General features: G+C 52.4%; 3 protein-coding genes across 10 annotated transcripts in view; 2 read left to right on the forward strand and 1 right to left on the reverse strand.

The window, feature by feature from the left end:
- Window positions 1-4,905, forward strand: part of M1AP (meiosis 1 associated protein) — a 71,730-nt gene extending 66,825 nt beyond the window's left edge. For 3 of the 4 annotated variants that reach the window (XM_035001220.1, XM_035001219.1, XM_035001223.1), the window contains 2 exons: window positions 1,447-1,653; window positions 2,745-3,469. In XM_035001220.1, coding sequence (XP_034857111.1) covers window positions 1,447-1,653; window positions 2,745-3,206 — 669 coding nt within the window. In that variant the 3' untranslated portion in view covers window positions 3,207-3,469. Of the gene's footprint in view, window positions 1-1,446; window positions 1,654-2,744; window positions 3,470-3,910 lie in introns of those variants that run through there. The other variant, XM_035001222.1, reaches the window with a different exon arrangement.
- Window positions 4,906-5,189: 284 nt separating this feature from the next.
- DOK1 (docking protein 1) lies at window positions 5,190-8,581 on the reverse strand. Of its 3 annotated transcripts, none has more exons than XM_035001225.1 (5): window positions 7,786-8,576; window positions 7,345-7,644; window positions 7,083-7,176; window positions 6,696-6,880; window positions 5,190-6,443 (listed from the first exon to the last, which is right to left on the reverse strand). In XM_035001225.1, exons 3-5 carry the CDS (start codon window positions 7,117-7,119, stop codon window positions 5,631-5,633), a joined length of 1,035 nt encoding a protein of 344 aa, XP_034857116.1. In that variant the 5' UTR covers window positions 7,120-7,176; window positions 7,345-7,644; window positions 7,786-8,576; the 3' UTR covers window positions 5,190-5,630. The 3 variants fall into 3 exon arrangements, with proteins under 3 accessions (XP_034857116.1, XP_034857115.1, XP_034857117.1); XM_035001224.1 differs by having other exon boundaries at window positions 7,955-8,575; XM_035001226.1 differs by lacking the exon at window positions 6,696-6,880 and having other exon boundaries at window positions 7,955-8,581.
- Window positions 8,582-8,847: 266 nt separating this feature from the next.
- On the forward strand, window positions 8,848-26,246 carry LOXL3 (lysyl oxidase like 3). 3 transcript variants are annotated; one of them, XM_035001227.1, is made up of 14 exons: window positions 8,848-8,952; window positions 10,344-10,668; window positions 12,334-12,497; window positions 13,149-13,363; window positions 22,966-23,185; window positions 23,430-23,610; window positions 23,750-23,904; window positions 24,127-24,294; window positions 24,427-24,589; window positions 24,779-25,022; window positions 25,114-25,229; window positions 25,309-25,445; window positions 25,552-25,663; window positions 25,848-26,246. In XM_035001227.1, the coding sequence occupies exons 2-14, from the start codon at window positions 10,356-10,358 to the stop codon at window positions 25,919-25,921; spliced, it is 2,262 nt and encodes a 753-aa protein (XP_034857118.1). In that variant the 5' UTR covers window positions 8,848-8,952; window positions 10,344-10,355; the 3' UTR covers window positions 25,922-26,246. The 3 variants fall into 3 exon arrangements, with proteins under 3 accessions (XP_034857118.1, XP_034857119.1, XP_034857120.1); XM_035001228.1 differs by lacking the exon at window positions 8,848-8,952 and having other exon boundaries at window positions 8,988-10,668; XM_035001229.1 differs by lacking the exons at window positions 8,848-8,952; window positions 10,344-10,668; window positions 12,334-12,497; window positions 22,966-23,185; window positions 23,430-23,610 and having other exon boundaries at window positions 13,303-13,363.
- The last annotated feature ends 6 nt before the right edge of the window (window positions 26,247-26,252 follow it).

Here is a 26,252-nt window from a genome sequence, read left to right on the forward strand (position 1 = left end):
AGCATAAACTGAAGGTAGCTACCACCCGCCCAGCCTACCAGACCTCCTCAGAGTTCTGTGCTGCACAACGTGACAACACTGCTTTTAAGTGTCCAGAACCTTCCACACCACCTCCACCCCAGCACATTCCCCCTGAGGTATAACAATAATGTTTCAGCAAGGCTTTTCGTGTGCTTCACTGTGTCACTTTCCACTTGTCTTCCACAAGACACTGATGTTCCTTTATCCCCTAAGATCTTTTTTCCTCTGTCTGCCTTTCCTCTCATATTATTTCTTCCAACTTTTTGTATAAGTTAAGAGTGGGGTAGAACTAGTATGCTTTCTTTCATCTTCTGTAACAGGGAGGCTGTTATGTTTGTGCCATGTGTAAGTGATGATCACCTCCAGCAAGAGGGCACAATTTACAGATGATTTTAACAGTTCTGACTCCACATTTCTTGGAGTTTAGTGGTTTTCCTTGAAACACTACTACAGCAAATTGCCTTATTCCCATGCCTGATTTAAAAGGGCACACCTGGGGCACCTGGGTGGCTCAGTTGGTTAAGCAACTGCCTTCAGCTCAGGTCATGGTCCCAGGGTCCTGGGATCGAGCCCCGCATCGGGCTCCCTGCTCAGCAGGAAGCCTGCTTCTCTCTTTCCCACTCCCCCTGCTTGTGTTCCCTCTCTCACTGTCTCTCTCTCTGTCAAATAAATAAATAAAATCTTTAAAAAAATAAAATAAAATAAAAGGGCACACCTACAAAATCCGGGTATGTCCACATCTCTCTTCTCCTTAGCCATGGCACATGACAGAGTCACCCCTCTGTTCTGAAGTAGCTTTCACTCGGTGTCATTGCCCCCAGAATTCTGACCCTTCTTTTTGTCCTGTGATGGGCTGAGTTGATCTCAAGGGCCCTGTCCCCCACGTACCTACTCATACCTAAGCTTTTTTCTCCCTGCTCTCTCCTCCTCCTCTCTCTTGGCAGGTGACTTTGACCACCTTCTTAAACCCTTTCTGGGTATTCCAGGGATATTCCCTAGCCAGCCCACTCTGATCTGAGTTGTGCAATACAACCAGATTTTTTTCACCCTCAAAATAAGACTTGAATTTTCACAAGTCTCTGTTTCAAGACTCTGTTTTTTAAGAATTATAATTCTCAAAATTCTACATTTACCATTGAGGAATATGTTAGCCATCTCCGGGGTGAACACCTACTTCAGGTTAAAGGGCATCTCTTGTCTCTGCATTGTTAACCCTTTTGTGTACAACTCCAAGCTGAGAGGAAGAGCAGTACCTTGGGGCACTAGCAACTTAAGCAGGAAGTCCCTCTCTCCCAGGCCAGAGTAAAATGGTTTGGGCCTCCCTGACACCTCCAGAGAAACTTGGGGAAGTCTTGATGGGGATTGATCTTTAAAACATGCCAAAGACTGAAGGTGAACCAGCATTTATATATGTTCTTGTTTCAGAAAAGAGAATGGCTGCTGTTGGCCAAAGGGGAGCCCCTGAGCGGAGGACACAGCCTGAGACAGCCTGCCAACACCTTCTATGTGATTGTGCCATCACGCTCCCCCACTCTGCTGGTGAAGGCAGTGGCCACTCGGGAACTGATGCTGCCCAGCCCCTTCCCCCTGCTGCCTGAGGACCCACCTGATGACAGCCTTAAGATTGTGGAGGCACGTGGAGCTCAGATCTCATGGGACAGACAGAGGGAGAGAAGAGTTGGGAGCTGGAGAAACGGATGAGGGAGAGGAGCGAGCCTGTGGGGGAAGGGACTGGGGAGCAGAGGGAGAAGTGGTTGTGCCAAAAAGGTGGTGGAGGGTCAGTAATGTGATGTGTGTCTGTGTGATGGTGTGTTCCCACGGGTCTTCCTCTGCATTGTGTGTGTGCAGATGTGGGTACCTGTTTGTGTGCATCTGTTTTTGTTTGTTGAGGAAAAGGTAGCCAGTGTAGGCGTCCGGGATAGGAAGCGCTTCAAAATGAGACTCCCAGACAACAGAGGGAACTGCGCTGCGGGCCGTTTTCTCCCCCTTCTCCCGCTCCTCCCCCTCCTCCTCCTCTCTTCCTCGGATCTGGATTCTGGATTTCCTTTGCCAGCCTCCCCTGGCTGAGGGCAGAAGGAGGGGCTCTGGGCAAGGAGAACTGGAACCACATCACTGCTGGATCACTGGCTTATGTGCAGAGAGGACAGAGCCTGGGATTGTGTTCTTGCCTTGGCGGCCATGGGCATGCAGAGAGAGGTGGGCACGAGTGGTCATGGCTCACTCAATGTCTCACTTCGGGGCCAGTGGTTCCCGGCACAGGATATCGTGGCTGGAAAACCTGACTGCTCAGGAATGCTGTGCTTGTGTGTCCTCAGGCTACGCTCACCTCACAGGCCAGGCAGAGAACTCAGTGTACTCGACCAGCAGACTGTGAGCACCCCCAGGCCTCAGACACCCCCTCCCGCCGGATCCCTTGTAACCCTCACGGCACTCCAGCCCCTCTCAGAATTCCATGACACACTTCTTGGGGTCAGACTATGCCGCGTCCCTAACCACTCGAGGTTGCATCTACTTGTTATACTCTTGCCAGAACTGTACATCATCACAAGCACTCAGATCTGGGGGCCAGGACACCCAGTGGGACCCACATCTATTTCAGTCTTCAGTGAAGCGCTGGGTCTTCACACATCCTCCAGCCTCTCACACTGCAAGTTCTCTGCCTGACATCTTGTGTTCTGTGACCTCAAGTTCCCTGGGTGAGCCTCCTCTTCTCTCTTCATCAGAGCGTGCTGGACAGCCTGGAACTAGAGCCCACCTACAACCCCTTGCAGGCTTGCAGCCACCTGTACTCACACCTGAGCAGCACCTTGATCAAGCCTCAGGACCGGCTCCACCCAAGCTGCGAGAGCCGTGCCCTGAGAAAGGTACAGCTCCCTCCCTACTCCCCTTCCTCCCCATTACACCCAGAGAGAGCCCTCCTACCCTATCCTCAACTCCCCTCTCCCCGAAATCAAGGGAGTAGCCCACTGCCCAGGGTTCCGCGCCCCCCCCCCACCACCACCACCATGGAGGAGAGAACCAAGCCAACAGTGGAAGAAGAAAAAGACCAGCGTTTTGCCCTAAACAAAGGAAATTACAACCCCTGCCTGGTAGGGACGCTTTTCTGCCTGGGCACTGGGCATTTACATATGATAATGTTTAGGTATCTTAACTGTAGCACTTATGATAACTCATTAGTCATTTAACAGACCATTGTCCCACTAAGCAAACTGACAGCACCAAGACCACAACTTCTGTTTAAAGAAGAGGCTAAATGGAAGGTGGAAAAACAAATGTCCAAAGGGAAGGAAATTAGCATTTACTGAACAACAGCCATTTGCCAGGCTTTGTGACAAGTGCTTTCACATGTGTCTTTCTCATTTAATCCTCACAGCGTCCCTGCAAGGTAAGTGTTAATGCTCATTGTACAGATGAGGAAAAGGAGGCTGACCAAGGTTAGTCAACTGGAGTCAGGGCTTTAGCAATAAGAGTTAAAGAGAGAAAAGGAATTGAGGGTGGAGTTATTTTTATGAAATTCATATTCTACAATATTTCCCTTTGTCCCTATTAATCTTTTCCTAGTTTCTCAGTAACAGAACTTTAGAAACTCCTGCTTTGCCTTAGCTGAAGTTATAAAAGAAAGATCTTTCCAAACTACAGTCAATCTAGAGATGGGAGAAGAGCCCTCCACAAGTTAGTTAGCTGGTACGCAAGCTAACAGGAGGGACACTCAGCCAGGAGATGGGCGCTGTGGAGACGAGCCCAGGGGACTCCACTGCCCTGGGCCTTGAGGCTGTCACTCAAGGGATGGAACACACGAAGGAGTTAGGATAGGAGAAAACAGGGACCAGGACAGGAGATCAGGAACTGTGGTCTGGGCTTCAGAGAAGTCAGCTTGCTTTCTTTGCAGGCTGGGCAGTTACAGACAAACCGAGTTCGAGCCACAGTGGCCCCCCTGCCTATGACTCCAACCCCTGGCAGAGCCCTCCAGATGCCAGCAGCCAGCAAGTCTTCCTCAGAAGCCTTCTTCTGGCCTTCCAAGGAGGAAGTGGGGGAGGAGAAAGAGGAGGAGTATCCCTGGGGGCCCTGAGTCCCCAGCCCCAGAGCCCGGCTGCCCTGCTCAACCACATCCATACTAAGGCTCGTGCAATGAATGGCTTTCCATGGTGAGACTTGCCTTCTGTCCACTTGTGCCTCTGTGAGCTCCAGGTGACTGGGAAACGGAATCACCTGGAGCCTTCCCCTCCTCTGTCTTCCGTGCTGCTACCGCCCCGGCCCCCCGCCACTCAGGCCCAGAAGAGACACACCTGAACTTTTTCCTTCTCCAAGCAGGAGTTCATTTTCTTTTGGATCATTTGATACCATTAACACAGATGAAGATTAAATACCTAGTAAGTCTCCACTATTGTTAAGAGCATTCCCAACCCTGAATTTCTCCTTGTAGTTCCCTATAAGCAGGTACATGAGGTCAGGTCACCTTTGGGAAACTGGACCTCAGGAGAGAAGGACAAGGTTTTCAGAGCTCATGAAAAATAAGTACATTGAAATTTAAGCCTCATTCCGAAGCCTATGCTCTTCCCACTACACCCACCACACAGCAGTTCCCTTTGACCTTCAAACAGAAAAATGGTTGGTGCTTGAGTACCTGTAGGTAAAGTGTGTGTGCGCGTGTACGCACGTGTGTGGATTTGTGTGTGTTGGGGCAGGTGGTGTCATATAGCTGAGAACAGGAGGAAAAGATGGTGTGAAAAAGACCTATTGCCTTCCTATTCTCCTCTCCCCGTGCCTGTCCACCTTTCTGTTGGCCCTCTCCATCCATGGAATAACTACCATTTATAAAATGCTTAATCTGTGCTTCAGACTGCACTAAGTACTTGAGAAACTTAACTCCTTTCACACAAACAACCCTGTGAAGTAGAATCTCTTGTTGGGTTTTCCCATTTTACAAAGGGGCATTGAGGGAAACTGAGGGTTACAGATATTATACAACTCACCCAGCATCCCAGAGACAGGCTCAAGCCCAAGTGGGCCTGAGTGGACCACCTAGGTTCTCATCCACCACAATGCTCAACTCACCTCCCTGGGACCCCTTCCTCCTCCTGTGGCCCCCCCCATACATTCTCCTGATCCCCTCCACACCCACGCAGCACACCGTGTCCCCTCTGTGACTATTCACACACATAGACCTCTTAAACCCAAGCTGACTTTAATGAGAATAAACTTCTTAAAATCTAGGTCTCTGGCAAAGAACAATGCAGGGGTGAGGATCCAGGCACAGTCCAGCATCACCCTAGAGCCTCCATGCAGGCCCCTCAAACTGCACCAACTCAAACCAAGCACCCCTTTTCATAGACCTGGTCTGGCAGCTGTCCATTCCTTTGGGGAGGATGACTTGGGGGTGCTGGTCTCTCCCAGGTCCCATCCCTCACCCCTGCCATCTGTCCCACTTCCAGGACTTCTTGAGATTGATCATCCTTCCCTTGACTCCCCTGATCCCCCCCAGGCCCCCTGGGCTGGCTTACACAGGATTCTCCAGCCCTCTGGTTCCTGCAGGTTCTAATAGATTCCTTTGATCCCGGTACCACCTCCCCGTGGTGGCCCTATCAGCAACCCCAGCCTTGCCCTACCTCTCATGTGGAGCCCTCAGACTTGACCCCGGTCCTATCAGCCCCTGCTCTAGACAGCTCACAGTCCCAGCTCCCTGAGGCACTGCTCTTCTGGACCTGGCTGTACAGGGCAGTGTCTGAGCTGTGGCCTTTGCTGCCACCACCAGTTGCAGCTCTGGGTTCACGGAAAGCCAAGCCCCGGGGCTTGGGAGCTGGAAGGGGCTTTGTGCTCCGAGGAGGTGGCACAGCATAATCATCAGTGGCAGGGTTGTAGGGGAGCTCATAGCCCTCCTCCTTCACCCGAGCCTGGCACCACCAGGCATCCTTGGGCTCCTGAGGCAGGTCGTAAAGGCCCCGGAGAGCAGCTGGGGCCAGGCCCTCAGGTTCATCATAGATGGGGTCCTCTTTGGGGTCCGTCAGCTTGGCCTTCAGCAACTGCTGCTGCACATGCTCGTACAAGCCGCAATAAAGAGGTTTCTTGAACTGTACTCCCTCCCCTGCCCGAGCAGGGGTGCTGTCCTGGGGGTCTGAATATAGGGAATCCTGGGAAGGGCCTGGAGGAATGCGCAAGGAGTCTAAGGGTTCAGCATACAGGGTGGGAGGGCTGCCCAGGAGCTCCTGAGGGCCAGGCAGGGATGCCAACTTCCCCTCTGCCACTTCTCCTTCCTGGGAATCGGCTTTGAGACTATCCTGCCCTTGACCATCCTTTCCCTGGATCTTCTGCCGGTGAATAGCAGTCTCAACCGCCTGAAAGATGTCATTCCCCTGTGCCGTCTGGAAGGTGAAGGTTCCAGGGCCTGAAGGGCAGCGGCGACCAGCCTCAAAAGAGAACATGACCTAAAGAAGGTGTGGAGGAAAACACATTACCAGGAGCCATGAAAGGAGATGAGTCCCAGGGCCTGGCCTAGTATAGAGGATCTACAAAGAAAAGACTACCTGGGGAGGGAGGTGCGGCCACGGGCTGAGCAAGGAAGGGTTATCCAGAGGACAGAGCTTCCCCTCTTCCTGTCCTGCCCCACCCCACCCACCCCACAGCTACCCTGACCCAGGAAGTCGGGGCTCCCTGCCCCCCCCCCCCCCCCCCCGCACCTTGTCCCGGCCATAGCGGCGCAACAGAGTGTAAGGCCAGAAAAGGAGTGGCTCCAGTATCTGACTCTGGGCCCCTACGGTCAGGAGAGTCAGCCTCTCAGCCTCCACCCTCAGCACATAGGAGCCATGCAGGCCACAGCGCTCAGCGGCTTCGGTCCTCTGCACTGTTAGCCAGAACTGGGATCCTGGAAGGAATACACAATTAGATTGGCAACCGGCCAGACTGCTAGGTGAGGGCGCTGGGGAGGTGGGGACAGGTTGTCCAAGCACTCACTTGGAAACTTCAGGAGCTTCCTACTTCCCCATGAGTCCCTGACCCTTTAATCACTCCCTTCCTAAGGACACCCTTCCTTTCCACCCCATCCCTGCCCAGGCTCAGGCGTCTACCTTCCCAGGTGGGGCTATACAGCGAGTTCTCCAGCATCTCCAGGGCAGAAAGCTTGGGTGGGTTCTCCGCAGACGCCAGAGCCCAGCTTCCTTTCTGGGGTAAGGAGAGAGAGTATCGAGGACCCTGCAATTCCTTCACCGCTGTTGCCAAGGTCCGAGCCGGCCCAGGCCCTCTGCTGCTGTAACCGCCCCCACCTCGCGTCGCCTCTTGGGCCCAGTGCGTTTCGCCCCAGCCCCTCGCGGGCAGCCCCGGACCGCTCACCGGAAAGGCATTTCGGCACAGTGTTTGCACCCAGGCGGCGCTGGACGTCGCGTCCGCCGCCAACAGGTGGGAGCGCTGCGCGGTGTCCAGGCGGAAAGCTGCGGCGCCAGGCTCTGGGGGGCTCTCCACAGCCACGGGGACCACGCTCACACACTCCGCCAGACGGATCACCTTGCAGTCCAAGCGGCGCGAGCCCCCTCGGCCCCCTCCGGAGCTCGACCCCTTGTGGTCAAAGAACTCGAGCCGCGCTACGCCGTGGGGACTGGCAGGATAGAGTACCGCCCAGGTCTTCCTCCACCTCTGGGAAGAGAGAGCGAGACGCTGGGGAGGGAGCGGGCGAGCGCCGGCGCAGGCCGATTTCGGGTCTGCAGCTTCCCGGCCGGGGGCGAAGTTTCCCGAGAAGCATGCAGCTCCGTCTCCCCAGGACCAGAGAGGGCGTACCCGAGGCCAGCGGACCTTCTCCGGAGTGTGCAATCAACTTCGCGGGAACGTCATAGGGTTCTTCAGCTCCCGGCCCGCGCTCCAACCCGCTGCCGCCCCCTCCCTCCCTCTGGGCTCTACAGCCCACTCCTAAGTCTGATGGGGTTCCGCAACCCCTGCCCCCGACTACCTTGGTACCGAAACGCTGACTTTGCAAAAAGAGCGGCCCTTCCATCACAGCTCCGTCCATGGCCCCCGGCGCTTCCTTCCGCGCTTCCTGGCCCTGCGGGCTAGGGGCGGGACCGCGCCACCGGAGGCGGTCCCGCCCCTCCCCCGGCCTCCGCGGACGGCGAAGGAGGAGCAAGGAGAGCCGCAAAAGAAAAAGGGAGGGGGACCCCAGATAGTTGGACGGTTCACCACCTTCAGACCCCTGCCACAGCCCTGGGACGCGCACAAATGGCTCCACCAGGAGAAACCTCGAGGTTTCGGCCAGAGGGGTCTGGCGCCTGGGCTTACGGGCTGTGTAGGACGTCATATGCTCAACGTGACATCAGAGTGAAGGCCGTGACGTCACCCCGAAAAATGCTAGTGGGCACCGTGGGGCACCGGAGGGGCTCTGCGGCCCTTCAACGCTTCAGGTCCCCTGACCGGACCCGCCCCTAGCCCGGCAGGGGTCTGGCTGTTTACACTCCGCGGAGCCCGGGACATGGGGGAAGGGTTGGGGGCTGGGGGCTGGGGACTGGAAGTCTTCCCGGAGCCGGGAGCTGAGCCGCGGCCTCCCGCCGCCTCAGGGGCCGCCGCCCGGGCTGGTCCGCGGCCCCGTGGCCTCTTGCGTGTCCAGCTCCCTGACCGCAGCTGCCCGGCCTCCAACCCGCGGGAAAAGAAAGCTTCATTGAGCAGGCCGGGGGAGGGTCGGCGGTGGAGGGTGGGGGGAGGTGGAGCGGCCGCGGCCAGCTCCACGGGGGAGGGGAGGACCAAAAGGAGAAGAGGAGGGAACTGGCCAGGGAGGAATGGAAGGAGAAGGCGGAATGTGGGAGGGCTCAAAGGGACGTGGGAGGGACGAACGGAGAGGGGGCAGAGAGGGGGGGTCCAGTCTCCCCTGGCCGAGCACTTTTTTTGGGAAGTCCTAGGACTGATCTCCAGGACCTGGACTCTTCTCCCAGCCCCTAGAGCCCCGCTCAGCCAAAGGTAGGGGAGTCACGCTGCCGCGGGAGGAAGGGGAGTTTCGGATGGAGAGGATGGTGGTGGGACCACGGAAAAGGGGTGATGCAGGATGGGGTCGAGGGGAACCAACCAACAGAGGGTTTTGTCATTGTTTAAAAAAAAGAGAGAGAGACACAAGAAGAGTGGAGTGAGGAGGCAGATATTTGGCGGGTGGGGGGTCTGCAGGGTGTTCCAAATAGGGCAGCGGCCAGGGCCCTAAGCCTGGAGGCTCCTCTGTGAGGCCCTACCCCTGGGCCCCCAAGCCAAAATGTCCCCAGAACAAAGCTGTCCTGTTGTGTTGTTTGTCTGAGTTGGGGAAAGCATGTTTGGGGGGCCCGTTGCTGGAGAGGGGCTGTTCTCAGTCCCAGACAGAGGGAAGGCCTTGGCTGAGGAGCTGATTGGCGCCCTGGCCTCCGGTTGCCCAGTGACAGCGATGGCAGTGTTGGCAGGAGGTTTGGACAACCCCACCCCATTCCCCCTCCCAGCTTGAGGCCTGGCCCTCCTGGGCCCCTTGACCCTGCAGGGCATGTGAGAGCCTGTGTGCTGGGTAGGGTGTGCACGGGGTTCTCCGTGCATCCTGGTCTCTGCCGGCGCCGCCGCCGTGGAATCTGCCCAGACAGGATTCTGGGCTTGGCTCCCAATCAGAGAACCTAAGATCTGAGGGGCTCCTAAGCCCCCTGGCCTGCTTCTCTCTACAATCAGTAGCTGTCTGTCCTCTGTCTGACTGGCTGAATGGAATCATCTAGGCTCCTGCCGCCACCCCTCCTTGGCTCCTGCCAGGCCCTCACCCCACCTGTTGCCTGCGTCTCTCCATTGCTCTGTGCGCTGGCTTTCTCACGGTCCCCTTCTATCCGTCTTCCACCTTGTCTCTCTCTGCTGTCTCTTTGTTTGCTTTGTTGCTTCCCTTTCGTTCCCACAGTTTCCCTTCCTCTCACATCCTGTCTGGGTCTCCCTCTGGCTCAGTCTCTATCTCTTTCTCTCAACCATTCTCTGCCTCTTGGTCTCTAATCACGGTCTTTTGATCTTTGGGTCTCTTAGAGCAGTGGGTGGGGATAATGGAGGTGATGATGACAGAGCTAGGAAAGGTCCTTGTGAGGCAGAACAGCTGATGGTGAGGAAGAGCCTCTCTATCTCTGTGTCTCTGTCTCTCTCTCCCTCTCTCTCCCCCCTCCCTAGTCTGCACCTCTCGGGCTCTGTTTCTGCTCTTATTGAGTTTGTGTTTCTTTCTCACTTAGTCCCTGGGTCTCTGGCTTTCTCTCACACGGTCTCTTGTCTCTGTCCTTTTCGGGGTTCTCTTCCTCTCCTGACCTCTCTCTGCGACCCAGGCCCGGCTTGGTCTCGCTTTCTCTCACACACTCTCTCTCTGGGGCCCCCAGGCCTTCCCTGCCATGCGACATGTCAGAACCTGCCCGTGGAGCCCATGGGGGCTGCTGCTGTCCCTGCTGTGCAGCTCCTGCCTGGGGTTTCCATCCCCGGCCACGGCCCCCGAGGACAGGGCTGGCAGCCAGGGGCTGCGGTTCCGGCTGGCCGGCTTCCCCAGGAAGCCCTTCGAGGGCCGCGTGGAGATCCAGCGAGCTGGCGAGTGGGGCACCATCTGCGATGACGACTTCACCCTTCAGGCTGCCCACGTCCTCTGCCGGGAGCTGGGCTTCACAGAGGCCACGGGCTGGACCCACAGTGCCAAATACGGCCCTGGAACAGGTGAGCAGTGCTCCATGCGTGGCCTAGGTACTGCCTTAAGGCAGGGAGAGGGAACACGAGGCCAGGCGCAGGCAGCCAGGACATCAGAAACAACCAGTGTCAAGTAGAGCCATGGTTGACAGTCAGTTCTCAGGCCTGCATGACCTTAGGCTGGTCAGTGCCTTCTCTGAACTTCAGATGCCCTATGTGCAAAATGACTAGGCGATCTCTAAGTGCCTTTCTTCGGCAAACGCGTGATTCCACAAAGACACATGCAAGGACAGCCCTGATACAGGTGAGCCCTGTCCAAGTAAAGCACAGCTAGTTTGATGGAAAGCTGAGAGCAGATAAATGATGTCTGGATGTCCCCAACCAGAAGGGATCACAGATACCGCAGCTGACAAAATCGGATTATAGGCAAGAGCTGAAACCAACAAGCTGGAACTAAGTTTTCTTAGAACTAAGCTTTCTGACTAAGCTTTCTTGGAACTAACAAGTATAAACTCTTAGGACAAGAATGAATGTGGGTAGTAGGGGCTTAGGAGGAATTCTGAGACCTGAAAGTGCTTACGTTGTATGAGCCCACAGAAGGATTGACGGACAGAAGCCAGTTGCAGTCTGCAGCGCATCCCCCACTCCCCACTGGCTGGACCACTTCTGGAATAAAGTGTCCCTTGTAGGTGCCACATTTAAGAGAGACAGTAGAAAATGGAAATGCTTTCAGAGGAGAGCTGCCCAGATGTGAAAGACTGGAAGCCAAGTTTCAAGAGGGAATAGCTGAAGAAACCAGGGGTGTTTGGTATGAAAAGAAAAAGCTTTGGATAGCGTTTACCTGAAGGTTGTCTTCAAATATGAGGACAGTCATTTGGCTGAGGGAGTTTTCTGGATGGCAGCAAAGGACTGAATCAGACCTGGTGGGGCAAAGTCATAGTCATGAGGACTTCTGTGATGGTTCCAGTGGCCTGGTGGGGCAGGAAGTAGGCATCCCAGCAGAAGCTGGGTAAGTCCTGTCAGGAGGTGCATGATGGGTCCCTGCCATTGGCTGGGACAGACAAGGCACATTGGGTGGAATCCCATGTGGATTGCGTCCATCCAACTCTGAGAAGTCAGATATTCATTTCAGTGTGGTCCAGGGAGCAATGTGGCAGCACAGACAGGGCAGGCCCATGGGAGAAAGCGAGGCTGAGGTGAAAAGATCTTAGATTTCCAAGTCTCACAAATGGCTTAAACCCCTAAGTCCCCGTGTATTGGCTGTGTGGTCTTAGGCAAGTTACTTAACTTCTCTGAACCCCAATTTCTTTATGTAAAATGGTGGCAGATCTAAGAGTAATCATGTATATGTATACATAGCAGAGTGCCTAACACACAACAGGTACTCGATAAATTGTAGCTCTCACTGAATAGGTCAGGACTGATCAGAAATTCAGTGCTGACTCTTGATTGTTTATTCACCGTACCAACTTCTTGAGTTTCCCCCAGATCACACTGACCCTCCATCAATCCTGTGCTCCCTTTAACTCCCAGGGTGTCCTGTCTCTTGCACACCCATTATCTTACCGGAAAAATGGGATCATCATGGCCAGATGCAAGGCCTGTGTGCTCACTCTCCCCAAAATCCCCATCACCTCCCTCCCTCCTCCATCCTGCCTCCACAAGCCTCTCTACCCCCCATCTCTCTCTCCACAGGCCGCATCTGGCTGGACAACCTGAGCTGCAGTGGGACTGAGCAGAGTGTGACTGAATGTGCCTCCCGGGGCTGGGGGAACAGTGACTGTACCCACGATGAGGATGCTGGAGTCATCTGCAAGGACCAGCGCCTCCCCGGCTTCTCAGATTCTAATGTCATTGAGGTCTGCCATTCATACACACACACACACACACACACACACACATACACACACACACACCCCACCCAGGATGACCAGGGTGGTTATATGTGGTTAGAGGGGATACTAGGAGGTAGGGGATCCCATATGCCCCACAGGCTAATTTGCGTTGGTGGGAGGCTTAGGGGGTGGGGACAAAGGATAGAGCTAGACATATTAAAGCCCAGGTTTGTTTTAGCATTGGCATTCAAGTTACTAAGCCTGGCATGAGCCTCTCCAGCTTCATCCCTGGTCCCCAGGGCATCCCTTGCTCTCCCTCCTTTCAGGTGTTCCTGCTCTCCTGGAACATCTCCCTTCCTAATCTCTCCTACTGCTTCCATACCACTTCCTCTGTGAACTGCTCCCTCGTGCTGGGGCCGCCTTGGGCGCTCCTTCCCCAGCTTCCTCAGCTTCCTCAGCACCCTCAATCGCCTCTCAGAGCACATGCCCTTCCTTCCACTCTCGTGGTCCAGGAGAGTCAGTTCATCACAGACAGCAGGCATGCCTCCCAGCCCTGTGGCAGCCCCTACTCGCCACGGGCTTTACAGCGAGCACATGATCAGGGGTCCGTGAGGGTGGGAGGACATGTAAAAGGCGCCACTGATTCTCCTTCCTCTGCTTGTGGTCCCATCCCAGGTAGAACAGCACCTGCAAGTGGAGGAGGTGCGACTTCGACCGGCCGTGGGGCGGGGCAGGCGGCCCCTGCCAGTGACCGAGGGACTGGTCGAAGTCAGGCTTCCCGAGGGCTGGTCGCAAGTGTGTGACAAAGGCTGGAGCGCCCAGAACAGCCACGTGGTCTGCGGGATGCTGGGCTTCCCTAGCGAAAAGAGGGTCAACACGGCCTTCTACAGGTGAAGGGATGTGGGCGCTGAGTGGAGCGGACTGGGATTGAGGGGTGCTCATTAAGCGGTGGTGTCTCGACCCCCAGGAGGGCCCGGGGCTCTGCAACAGTGGAGAAATATGGAGGCCCTTTCGAAACTGGAGAGTTGAGACATCTTCTGGGGCGGGTTTGAACTGGGGCAAGCAAAGCTTGCTCTCTCGGGTCCGCAGCCGGGGCGGGGCGAGTGGCGCCGGTCGCGGGTCGGTGCCCGTGACGCCATCGGTTGGCAGGCAGACTCTCCGCGCCTCGGGGCGCGCGCCGAGCCTCGCGAGGCCACGCCCAGCGGCCGGCAGGCCCGGGGGCTGTTACGGTTACGGCGCCGGCGCGGCCCCCGCCGTCCGAGCTCAGGGAGCGCGCGGCCGCACCCTGCGGAGGCGGCACCTGGGTGTGTCCAGCGCGGGCCTGGGCGCGCGCGTGTCCCCGCCAGAGAGCCAATCCCCGAGGGTCGGAGGGTGCGGGGAGAGGTCGGGCCCTGCCCTCGGGAGCCCCCGGGACTCCTAGCAAGTTTTCCAGAATATCCTTCGGCCGAGACTCCCGGCCCTCTGCACCTGCCCTGGAGCCCTGGTGTACGCGCTGGCTTCCAGAGTGACGGATCACACCGGTGAACGGCTCTGTCCTTACAGCGCCTCGCTACCCTGGAGAATCTTATGCAGTCCTTTTGAGGAGTTTAGAAATCTTTACAGTCTCTCTGTAATCTACTACGCAGAGTAAAGTGCTCATTTGTTTTCAGCTCTTCCTTAGTTGAGTTTTGCAGAAAGACCTCTTGACATCTAGGTGAGCTTCCATTGGGCACAGAACTTCAGATATGGTCCGATCAGGGCAGGGTGCAGTAAAAAATGCTCAACTTTGGGTAGAGCATGCCCAGACTTGGTATTGACTTTATGTTGAGGAAACACCCCACTGTTCATATTGAACTGGTAATCATCTAAGACCAATTCAGATCTTCCCTTATCCTTGATACTAATAGAAAAGCCTATTTGAACCTAAATCTATGTTGAGTTTACCCTATTAAATTAGTTGGATACATCATTTAAAAACCTTTAAAAAGCCACCATGAACCCATGAGATTATCCTGAATCTTGACATTATTTTCCATTTGTCATCCCTCCCAGCTTCCTCTGGAGGATATACATGATAGCTATGCCTTCTGCCTTCATCAGAGTGAAATGTTCAAAACCAAAGTCTAACTCTTCCTTACTCATCAAGTCTTTACTCATTAGTTGTGAAATGTTTTTTCCATTAATTGGAAACAAACTGAACACTACGATGACGTAGCCAACATTTCACCATTTTATCTATAATGAAATCATGGGAGATTTTGTTAACCTCCCTTAAAATCCAGATATATTATGTTCATGGCCATTCTCCAGTCTTCCAATTTAGTAATCTTATCAAAAAATGAAATCATGGTGGTTTGAGCTAATTTTTACTGAAATCCTTCTAGGTCTCTAAGGATCTCCATATATTTTCCTCACTGTTCACAAACTTTCCATTTAATAATGTATTCTAGAATATTATTCTTTAGATTAAGGAATCATTTTTCTTCTTTTTGAAAGTCAATACATTATCCAACCTCTGGTCTTCTCCACACTTGCTCTAATTTTCCTTGCCTTGGCTCTCGGCACATCTGAAAGTTCTTTCAGCCCCAAGGAATATATTTTATCTGGTCTAGAGGCTCAAACTGTTTTAAAACAGCTGTGTGCTGTGCTCCTTTACTGCTATCTGTCTTGGGGTTATATTTCTTTCTCTGTGCTGTTCTTTACCTTCCCTAACCCAAGCATCAGGTTCTGAAAGATTCGTACAATTTAAAAAGCAGAGATTTCAGTGACGAGGCTAGTGTGAACAAAGGGGAAGAGACCCATTCATCCAGTATTTATTTATTAGTGTCTACGGTGTGCCAGGGACTGTTGAAGACACTAGGGATTCAACAGTAGGCAAAAGAGACAAAAATCCCTGATCTCATGGACTAGGGAAGAACTGGAAAATAGTAAAATTTTAAAGTGCAAGGATGGCAAAGCGTGTAATCAATAAAAATAAGGCAGGGAAGGAGTTAGGAAGTCGAAGTAGGATTGCAGTTTTAGATAAAGGGGTCAGAGAAGGCCTCTTTGAAAAGGCATCATTTGAGAAAAGATTTAAGAGAGGTGAGGGCACAAACTGTGTAGAAATCTAGCCAAGCATTTACAGGAAAAGGGATCATAAAAGATCCTAGGGGGCAGGGAAGGGGTAGAGGGAGGGAGAAGGCACTCTTGTCACGCTCCTGGAGGCCACTGGGGCTGCAGCTGAGGCAACGAGAGAACATGACAGAGAGGTGATATAGGAGGAGATCGGGAAAGAATGGGGAGCCTGATCACATAGGGACATTTGAGAGACTGGTTTGTTCTCTGTGTGAGATAAGGTTTTGAACAGAGGTGTGACATCTGACTTGCATTTTTAAAGTATTATTTTGGCTGTTTTAAAAATAGACTGTAAGGGATGCAGTAGAGTCAAGGAGGCAGAGAAATTAGTTAGGAGGTTATTGTCTCCTGAAAGCCAAGTAAAGAAAGTGAGAGGTGATGGTGACCAGTGAGAGTGGTGAAAAATCACATTCTGTGTATGGCTGAAGGTAGAGCCAACAGGATTTGCAGATGGATTTAATGTGGTATGAGAGAAGGAGAGGAATTAAGGTTCATTTCAAGGTTTTGAGCCTGAGCTAAGTATGGAGTTGGCCTTTTCTGATAAGACAGTGGGTGGAGCACATTCTGTGTGAGGAGGGGATGGGGGACACTGAATATTAAAACTTGGTTTTGGACCTGTTAAATTTGAGGTTCTCTAAGACATTGAAATGGTGAGGCTGAGTAGGCAATTGGGTATATGACTCTAGAATTCAGTTGAATAAAAATATTACAAGCCCTGAAACTGGACAGTGTCACCAAGGGAGTGAGTGTAAACAGGAAAAGAGGGGTCCAAGGACAGAACTGAGAGTTTAAATGTTATGAGGTCAGGAAGATAAAGTGAACACGCAAACAGTGAAGTGAGGTAGAAAGAAAACCAAGGGACTGTGGTGGCCTGTAAGCCAAGTAACGGGCTTCAAGGAGGAGAGGGAGAGAGTGATCACCTGACTCAGTGCTGCTGGTGGGTCTAAAAGAACAAGGACTGAGAAACAAAAGCTGGATTTAGCAAAATGGAGTCATTGCTGACCCAGACAGAGATGACAGTGACTAGGATATTTTTCAAAAGATGGTTGACTAGAGTAGAAGGTTGTGCTGAAAAATAATGGAAGGAAGATCTGAATTACTTAAGAGCCAGAAAATGGAACGCTTTTCATGCCAGATTAGACAGTTTCATCTTTATCTTATGACAAAATTAAAAATAAAAGTATTTGTATGGGACACTGATAAATTACGGCCAGTGTTGTTAAAGTGTACCCAATAGTAGTGAATTGGAGAGAGGAGGTTCTAGATGCAGTAAGGCTAGTTAGGAGTTTGTCATAAAGGTGAAGCTGATTCGGAGGGTGACAACCAAGAGGGAGGGGAATGAACAGCTGTAGGATGACTGGTAAAAGAAAATAAGAGAAGACATACAGGACATGACCCTGAAGCTGCTGGAAAGAAGGATGATGTGTGCCATCAGGCACCTCTGGGCTTCAAGGTAATATGCACTAGCTTTCCAAGTGAGCCATCCTCGGCAAGTTTGAAACCCAGCAGTTATCCCTAGGTATGCATGGTCTGAAGTAACTTGCAGAGATCAGGAGTATCTGTGTAGATATTGCAATCTGTTACTGAATCTGGGATATGAAGGCTGGAGAAGGACACATACTAAGTAGAGAGATCATCTGTAGTGAGGAAAGGGGTTACAGTAGTCCTGGGAGATTCTGTGATGGGGATATGATCTAGATTTCCTTTCACAGGTCACATCAGACAGAGGGAGCATTCTCACAGGTAATACCATCATAAAGGATAGGCAAGGTCATTACGAAGAACTCCACCTTCCTTAGAGAAAGAAGATACATTGGCTAGCTTTTAGAGGAAACCAGTAAGATTTTGGGAATGAGAAAATCAGAACATGATGCATTTATCATTTTTCCACTTGGTTTTATAGTCTGCCCTAGAACACGTGAAAGTTGTAGAATTTTAGAAGAGGAAAAGAATGTAAAGATAATTGAATCATTTACTGTCCTTTTGCAGGCAAAGAAATTGGGGTTCTAAGAGCTCAGGGGCTGAAAGCTATTTATTGAACTCCTGCTATTTGAAAAGCACTGTGCAAGGTGCTGAGAACACAGAGGTGATGAGAGATCACGGAAGACCTGACAGGCTACTACGTTAAGGATTTGGGTCTTTATAATAAAAGCCCTGGGAAACAAGTGAAGTGTTTTCATAAGGAGGGCTGTAAGAGGCCATGATGAGGTTTGGGACTCCAAAAAATCACTCTGACAGCATTTCTGAGAATGGTTTGGAGAAGAACAAGAGTGGATGGACTGGAGAGGTATTTAGGAAGTAACACTGACAGGACTTGGTTATGGACTGACTTTGGGAGTCAAGAAGAGGTTAACTCTTAGGTTTTTGGAGTGGATTTTACTGAAAGAATTGTGGGTTTATTTTTTGGACCTACATTACATTTTAGAAAACTTTGAGACATCTAAGTAGAAACATCAAGAAGGCAATGGAATATACAAGGTTAGGTGTAAATGAGAACGTATAAAGAGAGGATATGGAATGATAGAATGCCTCAGACAGGACTCCAAAAATTTAAGTGACTATCTAGAGGAGGAGCCTGTGAAGAAGACCAAGAGAGAGCAACCAGAATTAGGAATCAAACCAGACTAGTAGTGTTAGGACAGCCAAGGAAGGAGAGAAGGTGAGAACAGCAGTGTCAGATGCTACTGCGAGGTAAATAAGATGAAGATTGAAACTGTCTACTAGATTTATTATCGCAGAGTGATGGGGAAAACCAGAAAAGAGCAGGTTAAGGAATGAGTGGTAAGAGAGAGAATATAGAAGTGGAGCGTTGACAACTCTTGACAGTGTTTTCTATGAAGAAGTGGGGAGATATGGGGTGGAAGCTGTGGGGGGGGTGTAGGAGAGATCTGAACATGTTTAAAATGATTCAGTTGAGGAGAGATTGTATGTGACTTCTCAACTGAGGAGAAGAAAAGATCCTAAGGGATGGAATTCAGAAACACTGGGGGGAGTGGCCTTAGAGACGGGAGAGAGAATGAGAAGAGGGTGCACAGATGTAGGTACATTTTGATGGTTGAAGAAACAAATGATAGGAGGAAACAAGCTCATTTGTGAATGAAGGAGTGTAAGTAAAGACAGATACCAGTACTGGTCCTAAACAAGCACCAGGTTCTTAATATAATCTATATTGTACCTTATATATAACTAGGTATGCCATATGATATTTAATATAAAAACCTTATAAATAACTAAGAGAAGAAGTACTTCTAAGTTGTTAGATAATACTACATTTTTCTGAGTACTTGTTGGAGGATCAAGATAATCTTGAAAGAAAACACAAAATATATTTCATTTTAGACAGATCTGAGAAAAAGACATTTGGAGAAAAAGTTTCACACTATACTTGTATGATGAGAGGTTCTAACTCTTAGTAATGTCTCAGGAAAGGGACCTGAGAGTTATTGTACACTCTTTTCTAGGAATGTTGGACATATTGGATATTTTGATAAAAAGACCAACTAAATACATCTTCAGGAAGAAGCCAGGGCAGGAAATACCAAGCAACTGCAGTGCTCTTTCAAATCTACATATTAACATCCTAGTACATCTGCACATAGTATATTATGTCCAGATAGGACTCCTCAAGAGAAAACAGCAGAGTAAGAACATGTTTAAAGAAGGGATAAGTACGATGATAACAGGGAGTCCCATAAATTTATAAGAACAGACAGGCAAAACCTGCATTCATCTGTACGTAGTTGGACAGGACAGAGAGGGGGCAAAATTAAAGTCTTTGAAATCAAAGGGAGAAGGATAGGAGAAACAGACCCAGTTTCCAGACATTAGACTTAAGGCAACCTCTTGAAGAAGAAAATAGATCAAATATTTAGGCCAATTAAAAAGAAATAAAGTTTTAGAACTTATTTCTCTAGAAGTAAGTCTGGGAGCTGAACTTGGTTTGTGAATGACTAAAGCATATGGGATTTAATTTAGGCAGGAAGGATGGTGGCATCCTAACCCACCTGGCCTCATGTTCCCCAGTCAAACCAAGTTAACATCCTTGGACATCCAGCCTTGGTCCTGGTCCACAGGCCTCAAACCTGGAAATGCCAGAAGTCAGAGAGAATCCAAGAATAAACGACAGTCAGCCTCCCTATAACCAGGCCAGTTCTCTCTCCTTGCCTGGTCATTCTGACAATCTTAACAGTCCTAACACCTTCCTACTTATACCCTTCCTCATCGCCCTCCCCTCGGGTTTAGATCAACCCTGATATTGACCCTAGTCCCCATTACCCCTCTGCCCCAGCCTAATTTCTGTGGATGCTGGTATAGGGGCGCTATCAGCCTGAGTCCAGGTGCCTCACTGCTGCTCATCACCCTGGTCATGGGCATGTGAACCCAAACAGCTGTGAAGGGTTGAGCCTTGGGAGTATCTCATGTTATAACATCCTGCTGACTTTCCAACTTCGCTGTTGGAAAAGAAATTTGCCCTTGGCCCCAGCTGCACCAGCCTTTCCCACTTGGTTCTAGACTGATCTTGACTCTGCTATTGTCTTATCCTCACAGAAAGTTGAGGAAGCGAGCGGCCAAAGCCTCGGCCCGACGCCCCAAGCCCCTTGGAAGGTAATGGGGCAAGAGCCCCGGGACCTCCTGCTCGCCCCTGTGGCCTGAGGAGGTGGATGGATGGAAGGCAGCCTATCCATGTCCATCCCAGAACCCAAGCTAACGAATTAGGGATGTAACTGCAAATGGCCATTCCTGGGGATGGGGAGGCAGGCATGGGGATGGGCAAGCTTTGATCTTAGGGTGCCCAGGGAGGAAATAATATAGGCATGGCTGAGGAGAAGCCTCCTCCTCCTTATACTTCCCCCAAATAGCTTAGACTCCAGCCTCAGCCGCCTGCATGCTTCCTACCCCCTACTCTTCACCCCCCCCCAGTTCACCCACATTCCCCTTCTCTCTGCTCCCTTTCCCTCTTGTCCCCTCTCCCCTCACCCCCTGGACTAACTAGATTTCTCATCACTGCTGTGGAATCCAGAGAGCAACCTGAGTTCCTAAAATGGAGTTCAGTGGTGTGCAGCAGTCAGTAGGGGTGGAAAATCTGGCCCCCTTCACTTTACTCCTTCCCACACTCTGCATAAAGTGTCCTTCCTGGGCCACATACCTAACCACTACCTCCACTAACTTCTTTCTCCTTTTTTCAGACCAATCACCAAGTTTAAAGTCAAACCCAAACCCCGAGTGGGCAGGGGATCAATCAAGAGGTAAATGAAGTTCAGGCTGGGTGTGAGGAGAGGGAGAGCGCAGTGATGATGAGTCAGGGCAATGGGGCTGTGGCCAGGAAGGGGTCCAGGACGCCCCCACCAAGACGTGGCAGAGCAGCAGTAACTGTTACAAACCACCTTCCAGATGAGTCACTGAAACGTAAAGTGATGCTGGCCCTTATGTTGGTTTCTGGGGAACTATGCTTGTCACAGGATTTTTGCAAGTCCCTTCTTCCCCAGGCTTATTTATCTTCCCCCAGTGAATTCTAGCAAATCCTCTGGCACTTTTGTCCTTCAGAAGCCACACTTGCCTCTCCCTCAAGAAGTTCAGTTTGCCTAAGGGATTCATGTTCCCCACTTACCTTTATTTGATCAATTTTTTAAAAATACGTGCTACCAGCTTGGAGGTGAGACTCAGGGTCCCCTCTGAAACCTTTTCCAGGGATGGGTTCAGATTACAGTCCGTGTGTCTCTGGCCCAGTTGACACAATGAGGCTCCCCATTCCCTAGTTTTCTCATGGGTTCCCTCAGAATTCAAGGGAGTGGAAAGCTTCCACCCCAGCGATTACCTCTCACTAGGCTTCCAAAGGCCATTTGCATGTGAGAAGTCTCCCCAGTAGCTTCTTCAGCAGAAAATCCATCCCTTTCTTCCGTCCCCTCCTCTGTTCTGCACATTCTAGGGTCACCCAGTGGTCCCCTGGTGGCCCTCCTTCCCCAGCTCCTCCTTCTGGTGGCTTCAGAGGAGCTCGGAATTTGGGGGTGTTCTTGTAGTGCCTTCTAGCTAAGGGTCATCTGTGCCCAACATGGCCATGCTCTGGTCTTCCCTGAACCGCAAACTCAAGGGCACACTGCTGTTTTTACTGTGTTCCTTGTGGAGAAAGGGGAGGAGGAAGTTTAAAAGAGCAATCTCTTTTTCCTGTGATTGGCCTCTTTGACTTTTATTTTCAGCCACACAGGACTTTGGGAGAGTACCTGATCTGTCTGAGCTTCAGAATCCACTGATCCTGAGCCTCCAAAGGTATTCTGTAGCATCTCCAGGCTTCCTTTGTCTGTTGTATTTATAAACTTTTCCTCTTCTCTGCATCCTCTAACCAGTGACTTCAAGTCGTCAGAACTCTTCCTTCCTCTGACATCAAGTGATGGGCACGTTACTACAATAACTCATTGCCAAGCCAGCCTCGCAGGCTCACTTCACCAATATGAGCCCTTCTCCCTGCACACTGCTCTCATCGCGTGCCCCACTGCCATCTCTCACTCTGTTAGTGTCAGTAAACAAGCCCCCTCGATCTCACAAGTCATCTCCTAAGTGCTTCCAAGTTTTAATGTCTCTAGTTTAGTCTCATTTTCGTGCTTGGGTGGCTATGGAACATTCTGTTACGTTTACATCGCAGAAACATGGACTACCTTATTAAAGCTCAGCTCAGGTCTGGAGAGATCTCTACCATTCCATTCTGTTGTGCGTATTCACTCCCCTCTGGCCATGTGGTCTCTAACTTGTGTCTGTCTTACATTTCTACATCTTCATTCCCACATGTGCCAGCCCAGTCCTTCCCTGTGTCCACATTCTGGTATATTCTTCTCATAACTACCCATCACATTCTGGCCTGGAAGACTCTCTGGCCTCGGAGAAGCCATGTAGACCCAAGACTGACTCACTCCTTTACATCCTGACCCTGATTCAGATCTCAGTCTCTGCGTAACAGCAGGCTGTGCACCCCCCGCTGGCTCTTCAGGCTTCCTGTTTGTGTCAGCCACTCCTTCCTGCCCATCTCTTTCAGCCGGGCAGTCCTGGCTCGCCCCCCTCTCTCTGCACAGCAGTCTCAACCCCAGCCTCCGTTAGGGCCAGCAGCCTGAAACCATTTGGAGCAAGGTTTCTGTCAGGCAAGTCAAGACTAGCTGTCCTGCCCAGAGAGGTCTCGGCTGCAGGTCCCCCCAAACCCTCCTGTCTGGGTAATCTGGGCTTTTTCAGCCTGGAAACTTGCCCATTCCCTTTGTCTCTATGGAGGGAAATGCAGCAGAGAAGAGGGGAAGAAGAAGGGATAAAATGGTCACGAAAGGTTGGGGGATGGTGGAGGCACGGAGGGGAGGAGGGCTGTGGGCAAAGAGGTAGGAGCATTGTTTTACCCTACTGCACCCCACTCCTGTCCCCCCAGGCTGCTGGCCCAGCGGCAGCAACACTCCTTTGGTCTGCATGGGGTGGCGTGCGTGGGCACCGAGGCCCACCTCTCCCTCTGCTCCTTGGAGTTCTATCGTGCCAATGACACCACCAGGTGCCCTGGGGGGGCCCCTGCGGTGGTGAGCTGTGTGCCAGGCCCTCTCTACGCAGCATCCAGTGGCCAGAAGAAGCAACAACAGTCGAAGCCTCAGGGGGAGGTGTGTGAGACAGTGACTATAACCTTCCCCACCCCAGGTGGAGAACCCCATAGCCTAGCCACCCCCTGACTAAGCACAGCCCTGACCTTTGAGGATAGAGAGGAACCTCTCTCCAGGGGGTGGGCCACAGACCTGAAACCACCCCCTCCCTCCCACCAGAATCTCATTCATCTCCCAGGTCTACTTAGCCCTCTGTGCTGATGTTTCCATTCACTGCTTTTGGGCACATCTCTCTCCTCTATAGACCCGAGTGCGTCTAAAGGGTGGGGCCCACCCTGGAGAGGGCCGGGTGGAAGTCCTGAAGGCCAGCACGTGGGGCACAGTCTGTGACCGCAAGTGGGACCTGCAGGCAGCCAGCGTGGTGTGTCGGGAGCTGGGCTTCGGGAGTGCTCGAGAGGCTCTGAGTGGTGCCCGCATGGGGCAGGGTGAGGGGGATGAAGATGGGAGGAAGAGGGAAGGAGAAGGTACACACTCTCCTGGGGGGTACATTCCTTGGGAAGGAGACCCCGAGGCAGACAGTGAAGGTCCAGTTATAACCTCCTGGTCTTTGGCCTCTCACCCTAGGCATGGGTGCCATCCACTTAAGTGAAGTTCGATGCTCTGGACAGGAACCCTCCCTCTGGAAGTGCCCCCACAAGAATATCACAGCCGAGGACTGTTCCCATAGCCAGGATGCTGGAGTCCGATGCAACCTTCCCTACACTGGGGTAGAGACCAAGGTCAGTTTTCTTTCCAGTTCAGTTCAGGGATCTTGCATCCTCTCCAGCCCTGGTCATGATGTGCAGCCTGACAGCTTCCCAGCCCACTGTCCCAGGCCCCCACCATCCGGCAGCTCCCATCCAATGCCCCCACTTGCCAGCCCTTATGTGCCTCTGAATCACCCGTCAGCCACACGCCTGCTGCAAAAGCTTACCCAGAACTTCCATTCTGTGTCACTACAGATCCGACTCAGTGGGGGCCGCAGCCGACATGAGGGGCGAGTGGAGGTGCAAATAGGGGGACCTGGGTCCCTTCGCTGGGGCCTCATCTGTGGGGATGACTGGGGGACACTGGAGGCCATGGTGGCCTGTAGGCAACTTGGACTGGGCTATGCCAACCATGGCCTGCAGGTGAGTGGGGGGAGGGAAACCAAGGCCTTTGCCTCCAAAGCCTGTGTCTGGGGTAGAGGACTGTGGAAATGAGTCCCTTGGTCCAAGAGGCTGGATGGTGGGGCTCACAGAAACACCAACATATGTTCCCAGGAGACCTGGTACTGGGACTCAGGGAATACCACAGAGGTGGTGATGAGTGGAGTGCGCTGCATAGGGTCTGAGCTGTCCCTGGACCAATGTGCTCATCACAGCACCCACATTGCCTGCAAGAGAACAGGAACCCGCTTCACTGCTGGAGTCATCTGTTCTGAGAGTGAGTGAACCCAGGGAAGGGAGGCTCTGGGCCACCCCCTTGGAGAGAAAAAGAGAGCTGTAAGCTGGAGGGGTACTCCTTGCCTGTGAAGAACCAGCCTCTCCCCCCAACAGGGGGAGGAGAGGCACCCCCGTCTGCCCCCCACCCCCAGCACCGACCTCCCACACTCTGTTTCCTTCCTGGGGGCAGCTGCATCAGATCTGCTGCTGCACTCGGCCCTGGTGCAGGAGACGGCCTACATCGAGGACCGGCCCCTGCACATGCTCTACTGTGCCGCCGAAGAGAACTGCCTGGCTCGCTCCGCCCGCTCGGCCAACTGGCCCTACGGCCACAGGCGTCTCCTCCGGTTCTCCTCCCAGATCCACAACCTGGGACGAGCGGACTTCAGGCCCAAGGCTGGGCGCCATTCCTGGGTGTGGCACGAGTGTCACGGGTGAGGGGGCAAGCAGAAGGGCAAGGTCACTGGAGATGGGGCAAACCCGCGGGGGGTAGGGAAGGCAACAGGGGTCCCCTTGTCCCCACAGGCACTACCACAGCATGGACATCTTCACCCACTATGATATCCTGACCCCCAATGGCACCAAGGTGGCTGAGGGCCACAAAGCTAGTTTCTGTCTAGAAGACACTGAATGTCAGGAAGGTGAGTTGGGCCTCGAACAGACGCCGGTATCTCCATCCCACAGCCTTGCCTCACACTGACATATGCCAATCCCTCTCAGATGTCTCCAAGAGGTATGAGTGTGCCAACTTTGGAGAGCAGGGCATTACTGTGGGTTGCTGGGATCTCTACCGGCATGACATCGACTGCCAGTGGATTGACATCACAGATGTGAAGCCAGGAAACTACATTCTGCAGGTGCCAGGGGCCTGAGATCCAGCTGGCAAGTGGGAGGAGTGTTTGTTAAAGACACCCTTGGATTTGAGGACTGCAACTGGTTATGTGGCCTTTCTCCCACTCACAGGTGGTCATCAACCCCAATTTTGAAGTAGCAGAAAGCGACTTCACCAACAATGCAATGAAATGTAACTGCAAATACGACGGGCACCGCATCTGGGTGCACAACTGCCACATTGGTATTTGGTGGGAAGAGGAGCCCAGAGAGACTGGGGGATGGGAGGGAAAGACCTTCATTCTCGTCTGCCTAAGTTGGTTCTGTGTCTTCCCACCCACCTCTGGATCTCCCAGCCTCTCCACTTCTACCCACCCTTCCCCACAACGGGTCTGCTTCCCCACCTAAACTGCCCATTCACCTTGTAGGCGATGCCTTCAGTGAAGAGGCCAACCGGAGGTTTGAGCGCTACCCAGGCCAGACCAGCAACCAGATCGTCTAAGTTGCTGCCACCCTCCTCCGCAAACCACCACTGGCCCCTAAGGGTGGGGGTCTGAGGCTGCCATTACCTCAGGAGCTTACCAAGGAACCCCAGATATCAGCAGGCCAGCCGCACTCATCCAGTGTGCGCTATGGAGGTGGACTGTCAAGCCGAGGTCATCGCCCTCCTTCCTAGGCCAGCTGCCGGATCTGTGGCCAAGCGTGGGGAATTTTTGCTCCCAGGCCCAGCACCGAGCCAAGCACACGACACAGAGCAGCACCTGATTAACTGCCCAGAACAACAGACAGCAGCAGCTGGTTTTCTTGAATAGGGAGATCAGAATGGTCAGCTC

This window comes from Mirounga leonina, unplaced genomic scaffold, assembly GCF_011800145.1.
Source record: "Mirounga leonina isolate KUSES-001 unplaced genomic scaffold, KU_Mleo_1.0 Mir_125, whole genome shotgun sequence".
Taxonomy (NCBI): domain Eukaryota; kingdom Metazoa; phylum Chordata; class Mammalia; order Carnivora; family Phocidae; genus Mirounga; species Mirounga leonina.

Excerpts from the sequence above, each read along its gene's own strand:
- DOK1 (XM_035001224.1), bottom strand. The coding sequence starts at position 8,299 with ATGACGTCCTACACAGCCCGTAAGCCCAGGCGCCAGACCCCTCTGGCC. Across the intron at positions 7,645-7,954 it reads GTCAGCGTTTCGGTACCAAG|AGGTGGAGGAAGACCTGGGC; the intron begins GTAGTCGGGGGC and ends CTCTCTTCCCAG. Across the intron at positions 6,444-6,695 it reads GCCGCTATGGCCGGGACAAG|GTCATGTTCTCTTTTGAGGC; the intron begins GTGCGGGGGGGG and ends CACCTTCTTTAG.
- LOXL3 (XM_035001227.1), top strand. The coding sequence starts at position 10,356 with ATGCGACATGTCAGAACCTGCCCGTGGAGCCCATGGGGGCTGCTGCTG. Across the intron at positions 24,295-24,426 it reads ATGCCAACCATGGCCTGCAG|GAGACCTGGTACTGGGACTC; the intron begins GTGAGTGGGGGG and ends ATATGTTCCCAG. Across the intron at positions 24,590-24,778 it reads TGGAGTCATCTGTTCTGAGA|CTGCATCAGATCTGCTGCTG; the intron begins GTGAGTGAACCC and ends TCCTGGGGGCAG.